Source organism: Erithacus rubecula, assembly GCF_903797595.1.
Source record: "Erithacus rubecula genome assembly, chromosome: 17".
In the NCBI taxonomy this organism is placed as follows: domain Eukaryota; kingdom Metazoa; phylum Chordata; class Aves; order Passeriformes; family Muscicapidae; genus Erithacus; species Erithacus rubecula.
The window spans coordinates 5,603,657-5,620,179 of NC_136669.1; the positions used below are offsets into that span (position 1 = coordinate 5,603,657).

A 16,523-nucleotide genomic window follows, 5' to 3' on the forward strand; every position below is an offset into this window, starting at 1 on the left:
GCCTAAGAAATTAAATCTGTGTTGTGATAAGTATTCTGTGTCTTCTTCCTTTTGTTTGCTACTTGGAGATGGGGCCAGATAAGACCAGGGTAAGGCTACGTGGCCCAAACCAAAACAGCAGCAGTTATGAGCCCTCAGTGTCAGCTGTGCTTTGTAGCTGCTCTCCACAGACACAGCAGCTTGGGCTTTGCAGGGGCTGGGAAAGGACAAACTGAGTTTTTCCTGGCACATCTTGCTTGCAAATGTAATTTTCCCTCTTGTTCCTCCTTAAAGCTGCTCTTCCCAGGACTTAGATTTGTGTATTTTTCTCATGCTGCTCAGGTGAGTTTGATAAGTGCTTTTATTCTTTTTTTTCCATGGCTTGCATCTCAAGCAGTGCTTTCATACCCAGCCCACTCCCTGTGCTGTCGCTCCAGGCTTGCTGCTTCTCACATCGAGCCCTGGAGGGAGATGAGCGAGCCCGTGCAGGTGGGAGAGGAGGCAGCTCCTGCTTCTGAGCCCTTCCTCCTGCAAGGCACTGATGAGAGCTTTGATCAGGGTGGACAAGAGGAGAAAAAGCCTTTCTGCTGTCGCTGGCAGTGTTGAGCACTTGGGGATGAGATGAGGATGAGATAAGGATGAGGCTCTCCCTCTTCTCCTGTGTGGCTGTTTCATGGTGAGGCCTCCCCTGATCCAGCTCTGGAGGGCAATGCTGCCCTGTCACTGCTGCTTTGTGCCTCCCTTTGCTCCAGGCAAAATAGGCTCTGCTAGCTCAGATGAGTGTCTCTAAACTGTTCACTCGGCTGCTGGTGATGTTTCCCTGTCTCCTGCCTGGAGCAAACAAGATCTGAGGGAAGCTGCTGGTGGATTCAGGAAGTAGCAGTGCCTTCCATCTGCTGTGGTGATGCAACAACTCCTCTGGCTCCAGTGTCCCAGGTGGAGAGAACCATCCTGACCCCCTGATGCTTTGGGAGGTGCAACAGCCCCTCTGCTCCTGCCCTAGGGGAGCAGAGCAGAATATTGTCCAGTTAGCATTGGGAATGGTGAGCAGTGGGTCATACCCAGCCCTGATATGGGCAGCTGTGGTTGCCCTCAGGACAGCAGTTTCACATCTGTGTGCTGGTCCTGAGGTTGGCCTGCTGAGCATGAGTTTCCAGGGAAGGGACTGAGCAATCCCATCTCCAATTATTTATCTTATTACAAGGGTGAACATGGACTCATGCCTCTGTTCCTCCTTGCTTTCTCTTGGTGCTAAGTAGGGGTTTGGGTTTAGCTGTGATGGTCTGCCCAGTGCTCAGACATCCTTCACTCCAGGAGTCCAAGATGGAACAATTGAGCAGAAGCACAATCCTGGTGGGAGCAGCCCCACTTGGGCTGTGGCTGAGCTGAGCACTGCTGGGAGCAGAGGAAGCAGTGAGGTACCAGGCAGAGCAGCTCTCACTGCCCCTGGCCTGGCTGCTTTGCCAGGTGGCTGCAGCATCCCTCATTGTTTAGAGCCAGTGGGCAGAAAGGAGATGCTGGGGCAGTGCTGTGGCCAGAGGTGAGCACCAGCACCAGCTCTGATCCTGCCCAGGCTTGGGAGCAGCTTGTCCCTCTCTGCAGCACCCACACTCAGCTGCTCCTTGAGCATTCACCTCTCCCATACCACATCCAACTCACACAAGTCTCAGACAGGCCCTTGGCAGAGGCTTTTTGGCTCATTAATGATGAACTATGAGCTAATGAGGGCATTGTGCCCAGCTTGCTGGAGCTGAGGACAGCAGATGCTGGCTCCTGCAGCACTGGGTTGGGGCTTTTAGCAGAGAGTTTTACTGAAGTACAGGTTACAATAAAGGATTTGGAGATTGTTGTATCTGGGTAAGTCCATAATGTTATCTAGAGGGTTTTGGCAGCATATTGGTATTTTGGATACTGTTTTGTAGGGGTAAGGAAGGCCCTGGGCTCGTTTCTCCACAAGTGTAGTCTGGAGAGATGCAGGGGCACAGAGGCACTTTGTCCATGTGGTCAGACCCACCTTGCCCACACGGTGGGTACAGAGCCACTTCTGGGAGCCAGCCTGGTCTGGAAGTTCTCAGCACCTCCCTTGTCATTGCTGTCCCCTCCTCCCTGCTTGAGGGAGGCTGGTGACACCATCAGCCACTGCTCCTCAGCAGCTTCAGATCAGGGCTGATAATTTATTTTATCTGTGGAGGGCAGGCAGAGGGATGGGCCAGGAGCTTGGGCCTGTGGCTGGTGAAGGGAGGGCACCTGGGGGCCAGCAGTGGGGGCTGTGTCCCTTCCTTGGGACCATCCCAGCCTTCTGTCCCAGACCACCCATGTTTTTCTTCCCTTCTCTGGTACCATCCTAATCTTCTTTTCCTGGAACATCCATGTTCTTTCCTTCCTCTCCTGGGAGTATCCCTGCTCCTTCCCTGGGCACATCCCAGCCTTTCCTCCTCCAGAGCATCCCTGCATATTCCCTAGCACCATCCTTATCTTTTTCCTCCCATAACCTCTCTACTCTGTTTTCTTTTGCTGACAGCATCCCAGTCTTTTCCCCGTGGTGCATCCAGGCTCCTTGCCTTGTTTACTCCCATGAAATCCCTCTCCACTTCAGCAGCTCCCTGCAGCACCTTCTGTGTGTGCTGAGGGCATCTGCCTTGCACTGTGCTCCTTGACCCAGAACAAAACATGAGAGGGGGAAAACATTATCTGTGTTTGCCTTCACCCAGCCCCTGAGCCAAACCTGCTGGGGGAGGCAGAGGGTGCTGTGTGTGCCCAAGCTCCTGCCTGGCAGGAGGGGACTGTGGTGGGGCCAGAGCAGAGTGGGTCTGTCTTTGGCTGTGGGGCTGTGCTGCTGCTCTGCTGTGTTTTCCTGAAAAAAACTGCAGCTTCTGGAATTGGGCCCAAAATTGAGTTCTGGCAGAGGAGGGCAAAGCTCTGGGCTTCACCTGTTTGGAGCAGGGCTGGTGTGAATGGAAATACAGAGCCTGGGCTGTGTCCCTTCAGGTGCTCCAGGTGTTCCCTGAGGACCCCCCTGCTCCCTGTGGGCTCCAAGCACAGGGAGATCATGCAGAGTCTCCTCTCCTTGCCTGAAAACTATTTTGGAAATGAAAGCCGGGAGACAGAGCCAGGGACGTTATCTCACCCCTTTTCAGCGTTTCAGATAGGGAACAGCCTTTCATCTCTCCCAGGGTGAAAGGCAATTTGCATTTCAAGAGGTCAGGACGCAGCTTTTTCTCTTTGCCATCCGAAATTCGTTATTCAAAGTCTATTTAGAAACAAAACAACACATGCACGGGAAGATGGCCTCTGCAGGCTCAAATTAACTGCTCCTGTCATCCCTGATTTCCCTGGCTGCTGCTGGAGGATGCAGGATGGAGGAGGAGGCACAGGCACTGCTGGAGATGCGAGGGGAGCTGCTCCAGGGCTCGGGGGGCTTTGCACCCCCCTGCCCTGCACAGACTTGTCTCACACAGGTCAGTCCCCTGAGGAAAACTCCAGACCCACCTCCCTGCAAACCCTGCTGCCTTCCAGCTTCCCCCCCTGGACCTCAGCCTGGCTCCAACACCCAGTCCTGCCTAATCAAAAGCCTCTGGCAGCCTGGAGCTTGGCTGGGGCTTGCTGGGCGCTGCTGCTTTGTTTTCTCAGCTGCTGCCTCTGCCCTCACTTACTGATATCAGAGTTTGCATTAGCAGGTGCAACTCTGGGATATTCAATTACCTATAAAGAGCTGTAGCAAAGCAAGACATCGCTGGAGGCATCAGGGCCGTTGGTTTCAGGTTTTTTCCCCTGGTTTAGGTTGTTTTATTTTGGTTTTTACCTCGCATTTAAAGGAGACGTGAGGATGGGTAAAGTGGCGTTGACAGAATAAAAAAATGTAAGTAAAAAGTGAAGAGAGGGAGAAATAAATAAATAATCCTGTTTATTAAATCAAACAGCTGGGTAGGGGAAAAAAAAAGATCTCCGGGAAGACAGCAGCTCCCTGGGCTATTTTTAGCTCTTTTGTTTCTCCCCCCTTTCCACCCCCACCCTCCTTGCTCAGTCTGAGGGTTTGGTGTGTGTCAGTCCTGCTGTTCTCCCTCACCTCCTGAGTGCCAGGTGATGTGCTCTTTTCTTATTTTCTTTTTTTTTTTTTTTTTTCTCCTTTTTTTGCATCTTATTTATAGCATGGAGGCGGGGGAAGGGCAGCAGCATCAGGAGAGGCCGTGCAGGGGAAAGGAGGGGGCAGAGGGGCTGAGCCTCTCCTGCAGCATCCAGGGCTGGACACAGACCCTCCCTCTGCTCCTCAGCAGCCCCACCAAGTTCCCTTTGCCTGGATTTGGGGTTGCTGCTCCCAGCAGCTCCAGGGCAGGGGCCACATCTGGAGTCTCCTCTCAGTGGGGCTGGAGGAGCCCTGGATTTCCATCAGGGCTCATTCCTAAACCCATCCCAGCAAAGCTCTCCACTACCCCCAGGCACTCAGCCCTGCAACCTCCCCTTTCCCAGCCATCCCACTCCATCTCCCACATCCCCATCTCCCACATCCCCATTTTTCTATCCCATCCCCATCTCCCCATCCCCTCTCCCATCTCCCAGGTGCTGCTGCTGCCCCCAGTTCCCTCTCCCCCCTCCTCTGCCACCAGCTCCCCCCTCACCGAGCATCCTCCATCCTCGTGGGCTCCCATCTTTGTGCCGTTATGGAAGAAATACATAATTCTTTTATTATTCAATTAGGAATTTAACACACAATCAGGTGATCGCTTTAAGAGGATTTCCTATAAGGCAGGATTTGAATAACGGGGTATGAGTAATATATTCCCTTAACTGGTTTATTCCTTTATCAGATTTTTTTTTCCCCCCTAAGCACTTTAATGCATTTACTTTCCCATTGTCGACACTTTTCTCCGCGCTCTTCCTCCCTCCCCGAGCTTATGCAAATCCCCCGTAAGGCGTTTAATGCTCCGTGTGTGTCAATAGTGCCCAAATCTTCGCGACAGCTTTAGGCTTCATGCATGCCCCGGCTGATTAAGAGGGGTGGTGGGGCCAGCCTGGCTGCCCAAACCCTTCCCACCCCCACCCTGGGGCCAGCCGAGGGGCCTCTGCATTTTTCCAGAGAAAAGGCTGGAGCTGAAAATAGCCTTTTTTTTTCTGCCATGAATGGGGAGCGCCAGGCTGACCTGCCCGCCGCTGTTTGCTGCCCTGTCACTCAGATTTTGGGATGTGTGGAGGTGTTCGCTGGGAGAGGGGGATGGCTCTGGGTGGGATGTGAGTGGAGGAGGAAGAGGAGGGTGGTAAAATAACCCCTGAGCGGGTGCCAGTGATGATTTGTGCACAAAAAATTGGTCCTGTGTAGGTGCTGGATCCTTGTGGGAATGGTTTGGGTATCACCAGCAGGAAAAGCAGGGATTTTCCCAATTCTGTGCCACCAAGGGCTGAGGTCAGTTCACCCTCACCACGCTGCCTCTGGGCTTTGTTTTGGGTTGTATTTTCACAGACACAAGGTGTGATGTACCTGGTTACTGGGGGAGAAGCCTGAAGCCTGGCTCAGGGGGATGTATTTGCCCTGGGATTAATTTGCTCAGGGGGATGTATTTGCCCTGGGATGTATTTCCTGAGGGATATATTTGCCCTGCTCACCTTGGTGGAATCTTCACTCTGAAACCCACAGACAGCTTTGGGTCGCTGTGGAAAGGGAGCCTGGGGAGAAGATGTGATGAAAGGAGCAGCAGAAAGGTTTGCCCTGTAATTCCCGGTGCTCCCACTGCCCGAGGGTTTTGTGGCTGCTGGTGAGCCCTTGGTGAGCACAGCACGGGGAACAATCCATCCAAGGGTAACTCACCATTTTCTCCTTCCAGAGGAGAATCTCTCTCACCCCGTGTCTGTGACAGCCCGGTGAGTGGGAGCGAGTTCACCGGCCCTTCCCGGCGTTGTTTCCTCTCCGCCCACCGCTGATTGTCTCCTTTTTTTATCCCGTCCTGCCGCTCTGCCTGTGCGTGCAGCAATTATGCAAAGTTGCAATCAAGGAGCTGAATTAGGAGCTCATCTTGGATTAATTAGTGATGGATGCAAATCTGTTCCAACAAAGAGGAGCGAGGGGAATGCAGAGGCCATGGGTACCCTCCCAGGGTTTCTCCAGCTCTCCCAGGCTCCTTGGAGGACAGGAGGGATGCAGAGTAAAGCCTTGCAGGAGAATTGGGGCATCCACGTGAAAGAATTTGGTTCTTGGCCTCGGGACAAGGCTTGGGTGCCCCAAAGCTGATGCTCGGCTCAGCCCCTGCATCTCCCTGAAGGTTTTAAACCCAGAGCTTTGGGTTTAGAGCATCTCCTCCCACCCCAGTCTTGCTGCAAAGCCTGGGGAAAAACCAGTTAATCCCTGCGGCCTCCAGTGCTGAGCTCCTGCCAGCACTGGGGATTTCTGTCCGCCTGCAATCGGATTGTGACAAACCCCTCCACTTGCACTGAACAAATTCCCTGGCTGCTCCCCGCTCCTTGCAGACCCCAGTAATCCCCCCAGTGTGACTCTGGCCAGGAGGCAGCATCTCTGACTAATCCCACATCTCCCCTGCTGCCGAGGATGCTCCTGGCGGTGGGACAGACCCCGGGGAAGGATGCAGGGGATGCAATGCTATTTAAAGGAGCTTTTCCAAGAGGGCATTGCAGGCTTGAGAACAGCCTCTCCTTCCCATGAAGTGGAAAAGATGGATGTGCAGCACTCCTGGGAGCACTGAGTGAGGGGGTGGGGAGGGGGGTGCAGATGTTTTGTTTCTTTGCCTGCCCCCCTCAGTGTCACCCACCCCAGGCGGGGACAGAGGGGACACCCATGGGCATGGAATAGCCAGGGCAGCCTGGCTGGGTGAGCACAACTTGGTTAAAGAGCTTCTTAAGAGGGATGGGGACAGCAGGGACAGCCCCTCACCATGGCCCCTAAGAGTTTAAAGCCTTGGCTTGAGGTTTTTGGTGTGCAGACAACTGAAAGGTCTCTCCTTCCTCTCCTCTCTGCAACAGCAATGAATAATAAAACCTGACTCGGCTGGAAGGGCAAGGCAAAAAAACAACAATGCAGGACATTTCTGGAGATTGTCCTAATCCAGTATCTCGGAGCCAAATGAATCAGCAGCTTCTTATTCTGCCAGCAGGATCAGTCAATGCTCATCCAGGCTCCTGGGAAGAGAGGTGAGGCTCTGCACAGCCAGGAGCTGTGGTGGGGTGGCCACAGGGTGTTGGCTGGTCCATGGAGCCAAGCAAATCCCTCCTGGTAATCCTGCAAACCCTGTTGGGATGCACCCTGTGCTGGGAGCCATGGGACAGCAGGGAGAGGGGGAGAATGAAAAAATACCTTTAAAAATCTGCAGTGTGGGTGAGGGATGAGGCTGTGGGGTGTGGAGGAAAGACCTCAGGCTGGGGCTGTGTGTAAAGGATGTCCCTCATGCCACAGGCACCAGGAGCACCATGCCTGGCTGCTTTTCCTGGCTGCTAAAGTGGGTCAAGCAGAAACCCAAGGAGCATCTGAGCTAACCAACCTTGAGCCAACTATGTGGAAGCTGAATTATTCAGGGCCAGCTTAAAAAATTGAAGAGCCCAGCAAAACTTCAGGAGAGCGTAGCCCATGGGACCCCCATACCCTCCCAGGCAGAGGCAGCTCAGCCTGCCTATGCTCAGGGGGCATTTTGGGAGGGGGGACAGTGTTGTTTTGTCAAACACTGCACTTGGGGATGGGGAAAGCAGAAAGAAAGCACCCAGAGAAATTCACCCCGATGGATTAATTTCTCTGTGTTCCCTTAGTACTCCAAGCTGTAGCAGTTTCCTTTGGTATCCCAGCTTGGCTCTGTCACACCCCTAGCAGGAGTAGTTGAAAGGAAACCCCCTTGTCCCCTGAAACAAGGATCTCTTGATGATGTTATTTTAGAGAGGAGGCTAAAACTGAGCCTTGATCTTTGCCACCAGGTGTTTGGTTGTGTCACTTCCCCACGGCTTGGAGGACACCACATCCAGCTGGGAGCTGAGATGCTCTCCTCAGCTTGGTTGTCTCTAAAGGACCACCCCTGGTTCTATTCCTGGGGCTTTGGAATGAGGAGAACTGGCTCCTGGGGGGAATCCCTGTGGTGAGTAATGCTGCCTGGCGAGCGCTGGGTGCACATATGCTTCAGCTCATCCTGCTCTTTTCGTGGAGCACTCTCATTGTCTGGGTGCCAACCAGTGGCAGGCACAGCCAGGGAACCCCCACCACGCTCACCCCCCTTTATTTGTATATTTCCAAGGTTCCTGGAAGAGGGTGATGGAGTCTGGTGTAGAGGGAGGGGGTGTACCCCAAGGGCAGTGATGTGCTTTGAGATTTTACAGTGACACTGTGAAATTAGAAATGAGCAAAGGTGCCAAAGCAAACAGCCCAAAAAACTCCCCCTTTGCACCAGAGGGCTGAGCTGTGCAGGTGCTCAGCTCAGAGGGGAGCAGGGAAGGCTGAGCCCCGGCTCCAGGCCGTGCTTGGCACAGCAGTCAGGTGTGCTTTGAGCCAAACTTGGCTATTTCAGCCAAGGAGAAAAGATGGAAATTTCCACCTGGCCTGTTTTCTTCCCTGTGATGAATTTGCAGGAGACCCTTTCCTCATCCCTGCTCCTGGCAGAAGGGTGGCTCAGGCAGTGCAGGAGGTTGTGTCTCCAATTTCCTCTGGCAGCAGCAGCAGCAGCAGCACATCCCCGGCCCCACACGCTGATTTACACAAGGCAGCAGTTATTGACTGCGAGGAGATTGTAATTCACAGCTCGCTGTGGTGCAGCCACGGGAGCAGGGACGGCTCCTCTGCTCCTTCCTGCTGCCTCCACCCTCAAACCCTGCAGGGAGAGCCAGCCAGGGATGGTGCCCCGGGGCTCTCACCCCTCTCGCTGGGAGGGGGCACCTGCTGAATCCCCCTCTGTGCCCTGCTGCTCCGGGAGAAAACCCGATAGCATCAGATCCCCATGGAGCCTGCAGCCTGGGCAGCCCACCCAGCCCAGGAGGGGAGGGGACACCCACGAGCTCCCTGCCTGGGTCACCCACCTCGGGGACACATGTCTTCTCCCTGGATGGATATCATACCGCCCCATGTTGCTGGTTCCCTTCCTCCCTCTGCTTCCATTCCCTGGTTTTGGAGGGGAGCAGAGATTCTCTTGGCTGTTTCCTCAAAAAGCTGGGGGATTGCTGTGTTCTGTTAGCCAGAGCTGCAATCCATCCATCCCTCCATCCCTCCATCCATCCCTCTGTCCACCCATCCCTCTGTCTGTCCACTCATCCATCCTGATTCCATCATCCCCTCTTAGACAAAACCCTTTGCAGGGCAGGAATAACCCTCTCCCTGAAAAAAAAGCTCAATGAAATTACCGGGGCTTCCTTCCTTCCTTCCTAATTAATCTCTCTTTGCAATTAGCTCCGGACCTCCGAAATCCCTCTGTGGCACCTCCAGCCGGTACCTCCAGCCGGTACCTCCAGGCGGTGCCCATAGACGGGGGGTGGGCGTGCATCGGGAAAGCCTCTCCGCGGGACCGGGACGGGCGGGGGGGCTCGGGGGAGGAGCGGGGGGCGGGCAGGGGGCAGAGCCGGGGCTGGCAGAGCCGGGGGGAGGCAGAGCCGGGGCTGGCGGACCCGGGGCCGCCCCCGCTCCGCTCCCCGCCGCAGTCGGTGCGGCCCCTCCCGGCGGACGCTCCGCTATGGCGGGGCCGGGGCCCCGCGGCCGCCGGGGCTGAGCGGGGCGGGCCGGCGCCGGTGCCGCAGAGCCGCCGCGGCCGAGCGAGGTAAGAACCGCCGCGACCTGTTGTGTTTTCCCCCGGGGAGCGGGGGGAAAGGAGGGGAAGCCGCCGCCCCCTGCCCCTGCCCGCCCTGGCCCCGCTGAGCATCCTCTCGGCTCTCCGAGCATCCTCCGGGCGCGCCCGTGGGGATGGGTTACTGAATTCCCCCCGTTTATGGCAAGATGTCGGGGGCCGCTTTTGGCAGCGCAAGAACCGCTTTTGTGCCCTGACGGGAGGGCTGCGGTGCCCGGGGGTCGCGCAGAGCAGGGGGACAGCGGGACAAGGGCCCCTCTCGGGTGAGACCTCCCAGCCCTGCCCGCGATGGAGAAACACTGGGGTGGCAGGGTGTAAATCCATAGGGACAGACGGCTGTAAATCCGGCGGGAGGAGAAAATCCAATTTACGGCAGCGCAGGGATGCTCGGGGGAGCGAGGCGGAGAGTGCCGGAGGCTGGTCCAGCGCCGCGGCCGCGCAGCGCATCCCGCATCCCGCATCCCGCATCCCGCATCCCGCTCTGCTCCCGGCCCCGGGAAGTTTGGGTCGCACACAATGCGTACGAGGCTTTTCCAGCCGGTGTGTTCCTCAGCTGGGATTGCTGCTATGGAAAATCCCTGCAACAGGCTTCCCGGCACGCCGGGAGATGCTTCCCGCTGGGTTTTATTGCCTGGGGAGGAGCAGCACGGGAGGGTGCGGGTGAAGGGGGCAGACAGCTCCTCTGGGAGCAGCAGGATGGAGCGGTGCCCTGCTGGGCTCTTCTGCTCCTGGCGCTCTGGGGTGGGGGTCCTGGGGTGAACCCCGGAATGGTGTGGGAGGGGGACCCCATCCCAGCCCCCAGCAGTGCTGTGACCCCAGCACAGCCTGGGGCCGGGCGCTGCTGCCCTGTGCACCTCTCCTGCAGCAAGAGGAGCGTTTTGGGCTCCAGGAACTCTCAGAGGGTCTGTGGGCAGCACGTTCGCCCTCCGCCTCAGCATCCAACACATCCTGGCAGCTGGAAAACCTCTCTGCTGCTTTAAACGCCATGTCTGGCAGGGAGACCAAAGAAATCGCTGTCATTGATTTTTCCTTCCTTGCCTGACTCAACCTACTGCCTTGGAGGAGATTTTTTCACCACCACCACCACTCCTGGATGCCAGGGAGATCTGCAGGAGGTGGGCTGGGGACAGGCAAGGAATTCAGAGCAGCCCCCTGGGGCTGAAACACAGGGATGTTTGGGTGGCTCTGATGGGGTCACTGAAGGATGTCAGATGTTTGGAGAGCTGGTTTTGGGATGCATTCAGCACAGCCCCTCTCAGGCGTGATGCTGGGGTCTCTCTGGCAGCTCTTGGAGCTGTTCTGTGCTGGCTCTGATCCCTCAGAGAGGCAGATCTGAAAAACGCAGGGTCAAATCCCATCCCCTCTCTGAAAGCTGCAGGAGCGTGTCTGTCCAGCCAGTCCCAGGCACCAGAGATGCTGCAAAGGGCTTGAACAGAGCAAGTGTGCTTCCTGCAGGGAGCCAGGGCTTCCTTGGGCAGCCGGGATCTTCCCCGCAGCCGCCTTCCGTCAGTGCTTCTCATCCATTAATTTCTCTAATTGCTTTTGGAAATCACAGTGGCGTTTGTCTTTGGTAGCATCCCAGTGAGGGGCTGAGCCAGGCTGTGCCTCATGTGGGTCCCCCACGAGCCCTGCTCATCACCCCGAAGCCAAACTTCTGCTGGGAAAATCGGTGGATCCCATTTGCCTCGGGGAAATCACCTTTTCAGGTGGAAAAAACCATCAGAAGCGCTGTGATACAGCGAGGTGGAGGAGGCTCAGGGCCACCCACATGCCATTGTCCCTTGCAGACCCCTGGCATCACCTGGGGGGACACGGGAGCCCCCCGGGGTGTCGCTGGGCCAGGATGGGCTCGGTGGGAGCCGAGCGCTTCAAGGAGCTGAGCCCGGCGGCGACACCCGAGGGGAATGTGGTGATGAGCTTCAGCTTCGACAGCTACCAGCTGGAGGAGGACGAGCTGCAGAGGGGCAGCCAGGCCAAGGGAGTGCTCACCTTCATGGAGCCAGGTGAGGGCAGGCACGGCCTATCCTGACCCACAGCCAGCTGCCCTGATGGTTTCCCACCCACTTAGGAACTTCCTGGGGTGGGTGTGATAGCCACAAATAGTCTGAAATGCCATCATATTGCCCTTTTCCATCCCTTTTTGTAGCCATGTGAGCTACCAGCACATCCTGGGACAGTGGGCTCTGCAGGCTGGCAAGGAGTTGAGGATTGGTGCCCTGGTTCTCCTGCCAGGCTCAGCCCTAGCCTGCAGCTTCATCTTTCTTCATGCAGGACTCAAGGACACTCCTGGGATTCACCCCAGCCCTGCTCCCCATCCTGAGGCAGCCCTGTCCACTCCACACCTGCCTTGACCCTTCCTCCTCCTGTTCCCTGCCCTGCCTGGCTCTCAGCTTGTTTAGCTGCAATTAAAATTCACCAGACCCCCAAAGCCCAGATGTTTTCCTGCCTCCTGGGTCTCCACTGAAATGTTTTTATTTAGGGCAGGATCTTCTCAGAGCTGGGGCTGTTTATTTGTACATCTACAGGGAGCTGAGCTGTTTCATCACTTCAAGGTTGGGGTCTGATGTGGGTCCCAGGGGTGCAGCAGTGCCACTGTCACATCTTTTTCTCTTTCTTTCCTCTTTTGGGGCAGTTTCTGAGGACCCTGAGCCCCAGGACCGATACCATGGGATTTATTTTGCCATGCTGCTGGCTGGGGTGGGATTTCTCCTGCCCTACAACAGCTTTATCACCGACGTGGATTACCTGCACCATAAATACCCAGGTAAGTCTGGAGCAGCTCCAAACATCCCAAACCTGGAGAGAGCTCAATCCCACTTCCAAGGGAGCTGAACTCCCGTCCCCCCATCACCTGGGTCTCCTCAGGGACCTCCATTGTCTTTGACATGAGCCTCACCTACATCCTGGTGGCCTTGGTGGCCGTCATCCTCAACAATGCGCTGGTGGAGCTGCTGAGCCTGCACACCCGGATCTCTGTGGGTGAGTGGGGTCCCTGCACCCCCAGGCACTGCTGTCCCCCTGCTGTGCCCTGTCACCACCTCTATCTCCCCCCCACAGGTTATCTTTTCGCCCTGGGGCCGCTGCTCTTCGTCAGCATCTGTGATGTGTGGCTGGAGCTGTTCAGCCGCAGACAAGCCTACGCCATCAACCTGGTGGCTGTCGGGGTGGTGGCCTTTGGCTGCACAGGTATGTGGCAGAGCTGGGCTGGGGCAGGGCAGCTTGGGGTGGGGAACAGCCCTGGGACAGCCTCCCCTGATCCCTGTAACCCTCAGGTCCCTGCCCATCCCCTCCACCTCTGTCCAGGCACTGTGGGACTGCCCAGGGGCACCAGCACCAAAACGTGTGTTGGTCACTGACACTGTTGATCCTGGCCACCATGGTGGCATCCCAAACCCCCTCACCTGGTGGCCACTCTGGGTGGGAAGAGACATAGTGGAGCATCCAGGGAGGGGAAAAAAGCCCTCCTGCATATGGAGCAAGGAGGCTGCTGCAAGGAGCAGCTCCCAGTTGGCACAGCATGTGGGTTTCCCCTGAGGTTTCTTCCCCCTTCCTGGAGTTTCAGCTGCAGCAATAATCCCTCCTTCTCCCCTCTGTGCATCTCTCCTGAAGTGCAGCAATCCAGCTTCTATGGCTACACGGGGCTGCTGCCCAAGCGCTACACGCAGGGAGTGATGACGGGCGAGAGTAAGTACCTGGACACCTGCACCTGCTCCTGTGTGAGGCACACCTGGGTCCCCAGCAGATCAGGGACACCCCAGGGTGCTCCCCAGCAAACCAGGGAGTTCACCTGCTAGGCAGTGGATGGGGTGGGGATGTCTGCCAGGAGCTTTATCACCCCAAAATCACTGCTGGTGGCTCCTCTATATTGGGAAGCATCACATCCACGTGGTGGGGGATGCTGAGGACCCCCGAGCTGGGGTTCAGCAGGGCCCAGCACCCACAGCTCCCCCACACCCCCAGGCACCGCCGGCGTCATCATCTCGCTGAGCCGCATCTTCACCAAGCTGCTGCTGTCGGACGAGAAGGAGAACACCGTCATCTTCTTCTTCATCTCCATCGGCATGGAGCTGACGTGCTTCGTGCTGCACCTGCTGGTGAAGCGCACACGCTTCGTGCGCTACTACACAGACTGTGCGCGCCAGGGCGCCGAGAGCCGCGGCACCGGCACCGGCTACCGCGTGCACCACGACGTCACCGCCCAGGACGTCCGATTTGTAAGCCCAGGGTGGGTTTCCCTTGCTGGCCCCTGGGGTTTTTTGTCGCTGCAGCTCAGCACTGCTGTTCCTCTCACCCAGGAGAACCGGGAGCAGGGCCAGCCGAGCTCCCCGCGGGGCAGCCCCGGCCCCGAGGCGGAGCTGGCCGGGAGCGGCACCTACATGCGCTTCGATGTCCCTCGGCCCAAGATCAAGAGGAGCTGGCCCAGCTTCCGAGGTGAGTGGTGGGCTCGTGGGGTGGGATAAATGATGTGAGCAGAGTTATGGGGGAGGATCATCCCCAGGCTGGAGAGGGACTTCTGAAAAGGCCATGGAATAGCAGGACAAAGGGAAACGGCTTCAAACTGACAAGAGAATTAGATGGGATATTATCAAGAAATTCTTCCCTGTGAGTGTCCAAGGCCAGGTTAGGCAGGGCTTGCAGAAACCTGGGATAGTGGAAGGTATCTCTGCTCATGGCAGGGGGGTGGAACTGGATGATCTTTAACAGTCCCTTCCATCCCAAACCATTCCATGATTCTATGATCCCTTTCCTAATGCTGTGCCCAAACCCATGGGTCAAGCTCATCTTTGGAAGGCACTCCTGGGGGTGAGGCCAAGCTCTCAGGCTCTGCAAGGGCCAGGCTGCAGTTTTGGCTGAGCTGTGCTGCCTGTCCCTGGCAGACATGCTGCTCTATCGCTACGTGGTGTCCCGCCTCATCTGGGCCTACATGCTCTCCATCGCCATGACCTACTTCATCACACTGTGCCTCTTTCCCGGGCTGGAGTCGGAGATCCACAACTGCACGCTGGGGGAGTGGCTCCCCATCCTCATCATGGCCATCTTCAACCTCTCTGACTTCGTCGGCAAGGTAGGAGAGAGGCCGGAGCCAGCACGGGGAGTCTGGCTGGTTTGGTGTCCTCTTCCTAAGCAGCTTGGCTCCTCCAAGGGTCATCTCCACCAGTGTGGGGATGGCACTCACCAGCACGGCCAAGGTTGGGTTCCCACAGCCATTGTTCTTTCCACCATCTCATCTCCTTGTTGCCCCAATTTGGGCACTGCAGCCCTCCCCAGCCTCCTCATCCCCCCAGCAGAATTTCTGCCCCTTGCTGCAGATCCTGGCTGCCCTGCCCTACGACTGGAGAGGGACCCACCTGCTCGTCTACTCCTGCCTCCGTGTGGTCTTCATCCCCCTCTTCATCATGTGTGTCTACCCCAACGGGCAGCCCACCTTCGGCCACCCCGCCTGGCCCTGCATCTTCTCTCTGCTCATGGGCATCACCAACGGCTACTTCGGCAGCGTGCCCATGATCCTGGCCGCGGGCAAAGTCAGCCCGGAGCAGCGGGAGCTGGCAGGTAGGACCAGCCCTGCTGGCAATGCCACCTGGTGTGGCCACAGCACGCTGACAGCCGTGTCCCCTCCCACAGGGAACACCATGACCGTGTCCTACATGACGGGCCTGACGCTGGGCTCGGCCGTGGCCTATTTCGCCTACAGCCTCACCAGCACCTCCCACAGCTCCTGTTTCTACACCGAAACCTCCAACGGCTCCTTCACCTCGGGCTACTGAGCCCTGGGGCAGGGCAATGGGGACAGGATGGGATCCCACCTGTGCCCCACATTCCTCCTCAAGGAGGGAGCCTGGAGCCAGAAAGCCACCCCAGCACGGACAAGGACTGGTGCCCTGTTGGCACAGGGCATTCCAAAATGGCCCGTGCTGCCCAGCCAGGCACTGCGCAAGGCCACTGCTTGGGGTGACATTCCTCCCACCCCACGGGACAGTTCTTGTTGCTTTTGGGGGTCTCCCCATCAGCAGCTCTCCTGTGAAGGCTGGGGATCTTCTGTTTGCACCAAGCCATTGACAGGAGGAAGAAAATACTGCCAAATCCCAAAGGGAATAGGACCAGCACTGGGGAGGAGGGTGATGGAAGGTTGGTGTGAGGAAGGAAACACTCCTTCAATCCCTGCTGCCTCTGGGAAGGTGGGTCTCGATTTCCATTGATGGTTTTCAACAGGAATGGCTTGAAATGACAGCCCCTCCCTAAATATGCGAATTGCTTCTGATGGTTGGGGAAAAAAGATTTTTTTTTTTTAATTGTGTCTTGTTTTACCCTCCCTAAGTGTAACAGGCAGTGTCTTGCCTCCCCCCACCCCACACTGTGAACCTGCCCCACTGCAAGGGGTAAAGAGGGGTCCCAAAGCTACAGCACTGCCAGTGCCACCCGCAGGCTGCTGCTGAGCTTCAAGATTTATTGCACAGGACATCAGTGAAGCTGATTAAATAATTAAATGTCTTTGCAACGATGGCTGGTCCTTAGCTGTGCCACTGGCACTGGTAGTACTTGACTGCTGGTGATGGGCTGGGCTGGCAAACCACACAGGGTGGTGTCTGCTGCCTGTCCTGTTGGGTTCTGGGGTGCTCCTTGTGCTGCTCGTATCTTCAGGACCCCCTTTGTTACCTGGGGTGGCTGAACGTGTCACTGGGTTACACCAAACCCCTGCTGTGCCTGGGCAGCACAGGGGAGAGAGAACAGGCCAAGAGGAGCAGAAAACATCAAGAGAAGGTGCCAACAGCAGGTTTTGGGAGCAGCTGCACC

At 56.8% G+C, this 16,523-nt stretch overlaps 1 protein-coding gene and 1 long non-coding RNA gene across 3 annotated transcripts; both read left to right on the plus strand.

Annotated features, from left to right (window-relative positions):
* Positions 1 to 527: 527 nt before the first annotated feature.
* On the plus strand, positions 528 to 8,901 carry LOC306809208. 2 transcript variants are annotated; one of them, XR_013776190.1, is made up of 3 exons: positions 528 to 655; positions 6,946 to 7,113; positions 7,885 to 8,901. It is a non-coding gene; the product is annotated as an uncharacterized lncRNA (long non-coding RNA). The 2 variants fall into 2 exon arrangements; XR_013776191.1 differs by lacking the exon at positions 528 to 655 and adding an exon at positions 4,007 to 4,059.
* Positions 8,902 to 9,511: 610 nt separating this feature from the next.
* On the plus strand, positions 9,512 to 16,227 carry SLC29A4 (solute carrier family 29 member 4). Its single transcript, XM_079320349.1, has 11 exons — positions 9,512 to 9,704; positions 11,306 to 11,734; positions 12,364 to 12,495; positions 12,597 to 12,710; positions 12,789 to 12,917; positions 13,341 to 13,415; positions 13,692 to 13,945; positions 14,027 to 14,162; positions 14,609 to 14,796; positions 15,041 to 15,281; positions 15,354 to 16,227. Exons 2-11 carry the CDS (start codon positions 11,500 to 11,502, stop codon positions 15,494 to 15,496), a joined length of 1,647 nt encoding a protein of 548 aa, XP_079176475.1. The 5' UTR covers positions 9,512 to 9,704; positions 11,306 to 11,499; the 3' UTR covers positions 15,497 to 16,227.
* The last annotated feature ends 296 nt before the right edge of the window (positions 16,228 to 16,523 follow it).

Excerpts from the sequence above, each read along its gene's own strand:
- SLC29A4 (XM_079320349.1), top strand. The coding sequence starts at position 11,500 with ATGCCATTGTCCCTTGCAGACCCCTGGCATCACCTGGGGGGACACGGG. Across the intron at positions 12,918-13,340 it reads GGTGGCCTTTGGCTGCACAG|TGCAGCAATCCAGCTTCTAT; the intron begins GTATGTGGCAGA and ends TCTCTCCTGAAG. Across the intron at positions 14,797-15,040 it reads TCTCTGACTTCGTCGGCAAG|ATCCTGGCTGCCCTGCCCTA; the intron begins GTAGGAGAGAGG and ends CCCTTGCTGCAG.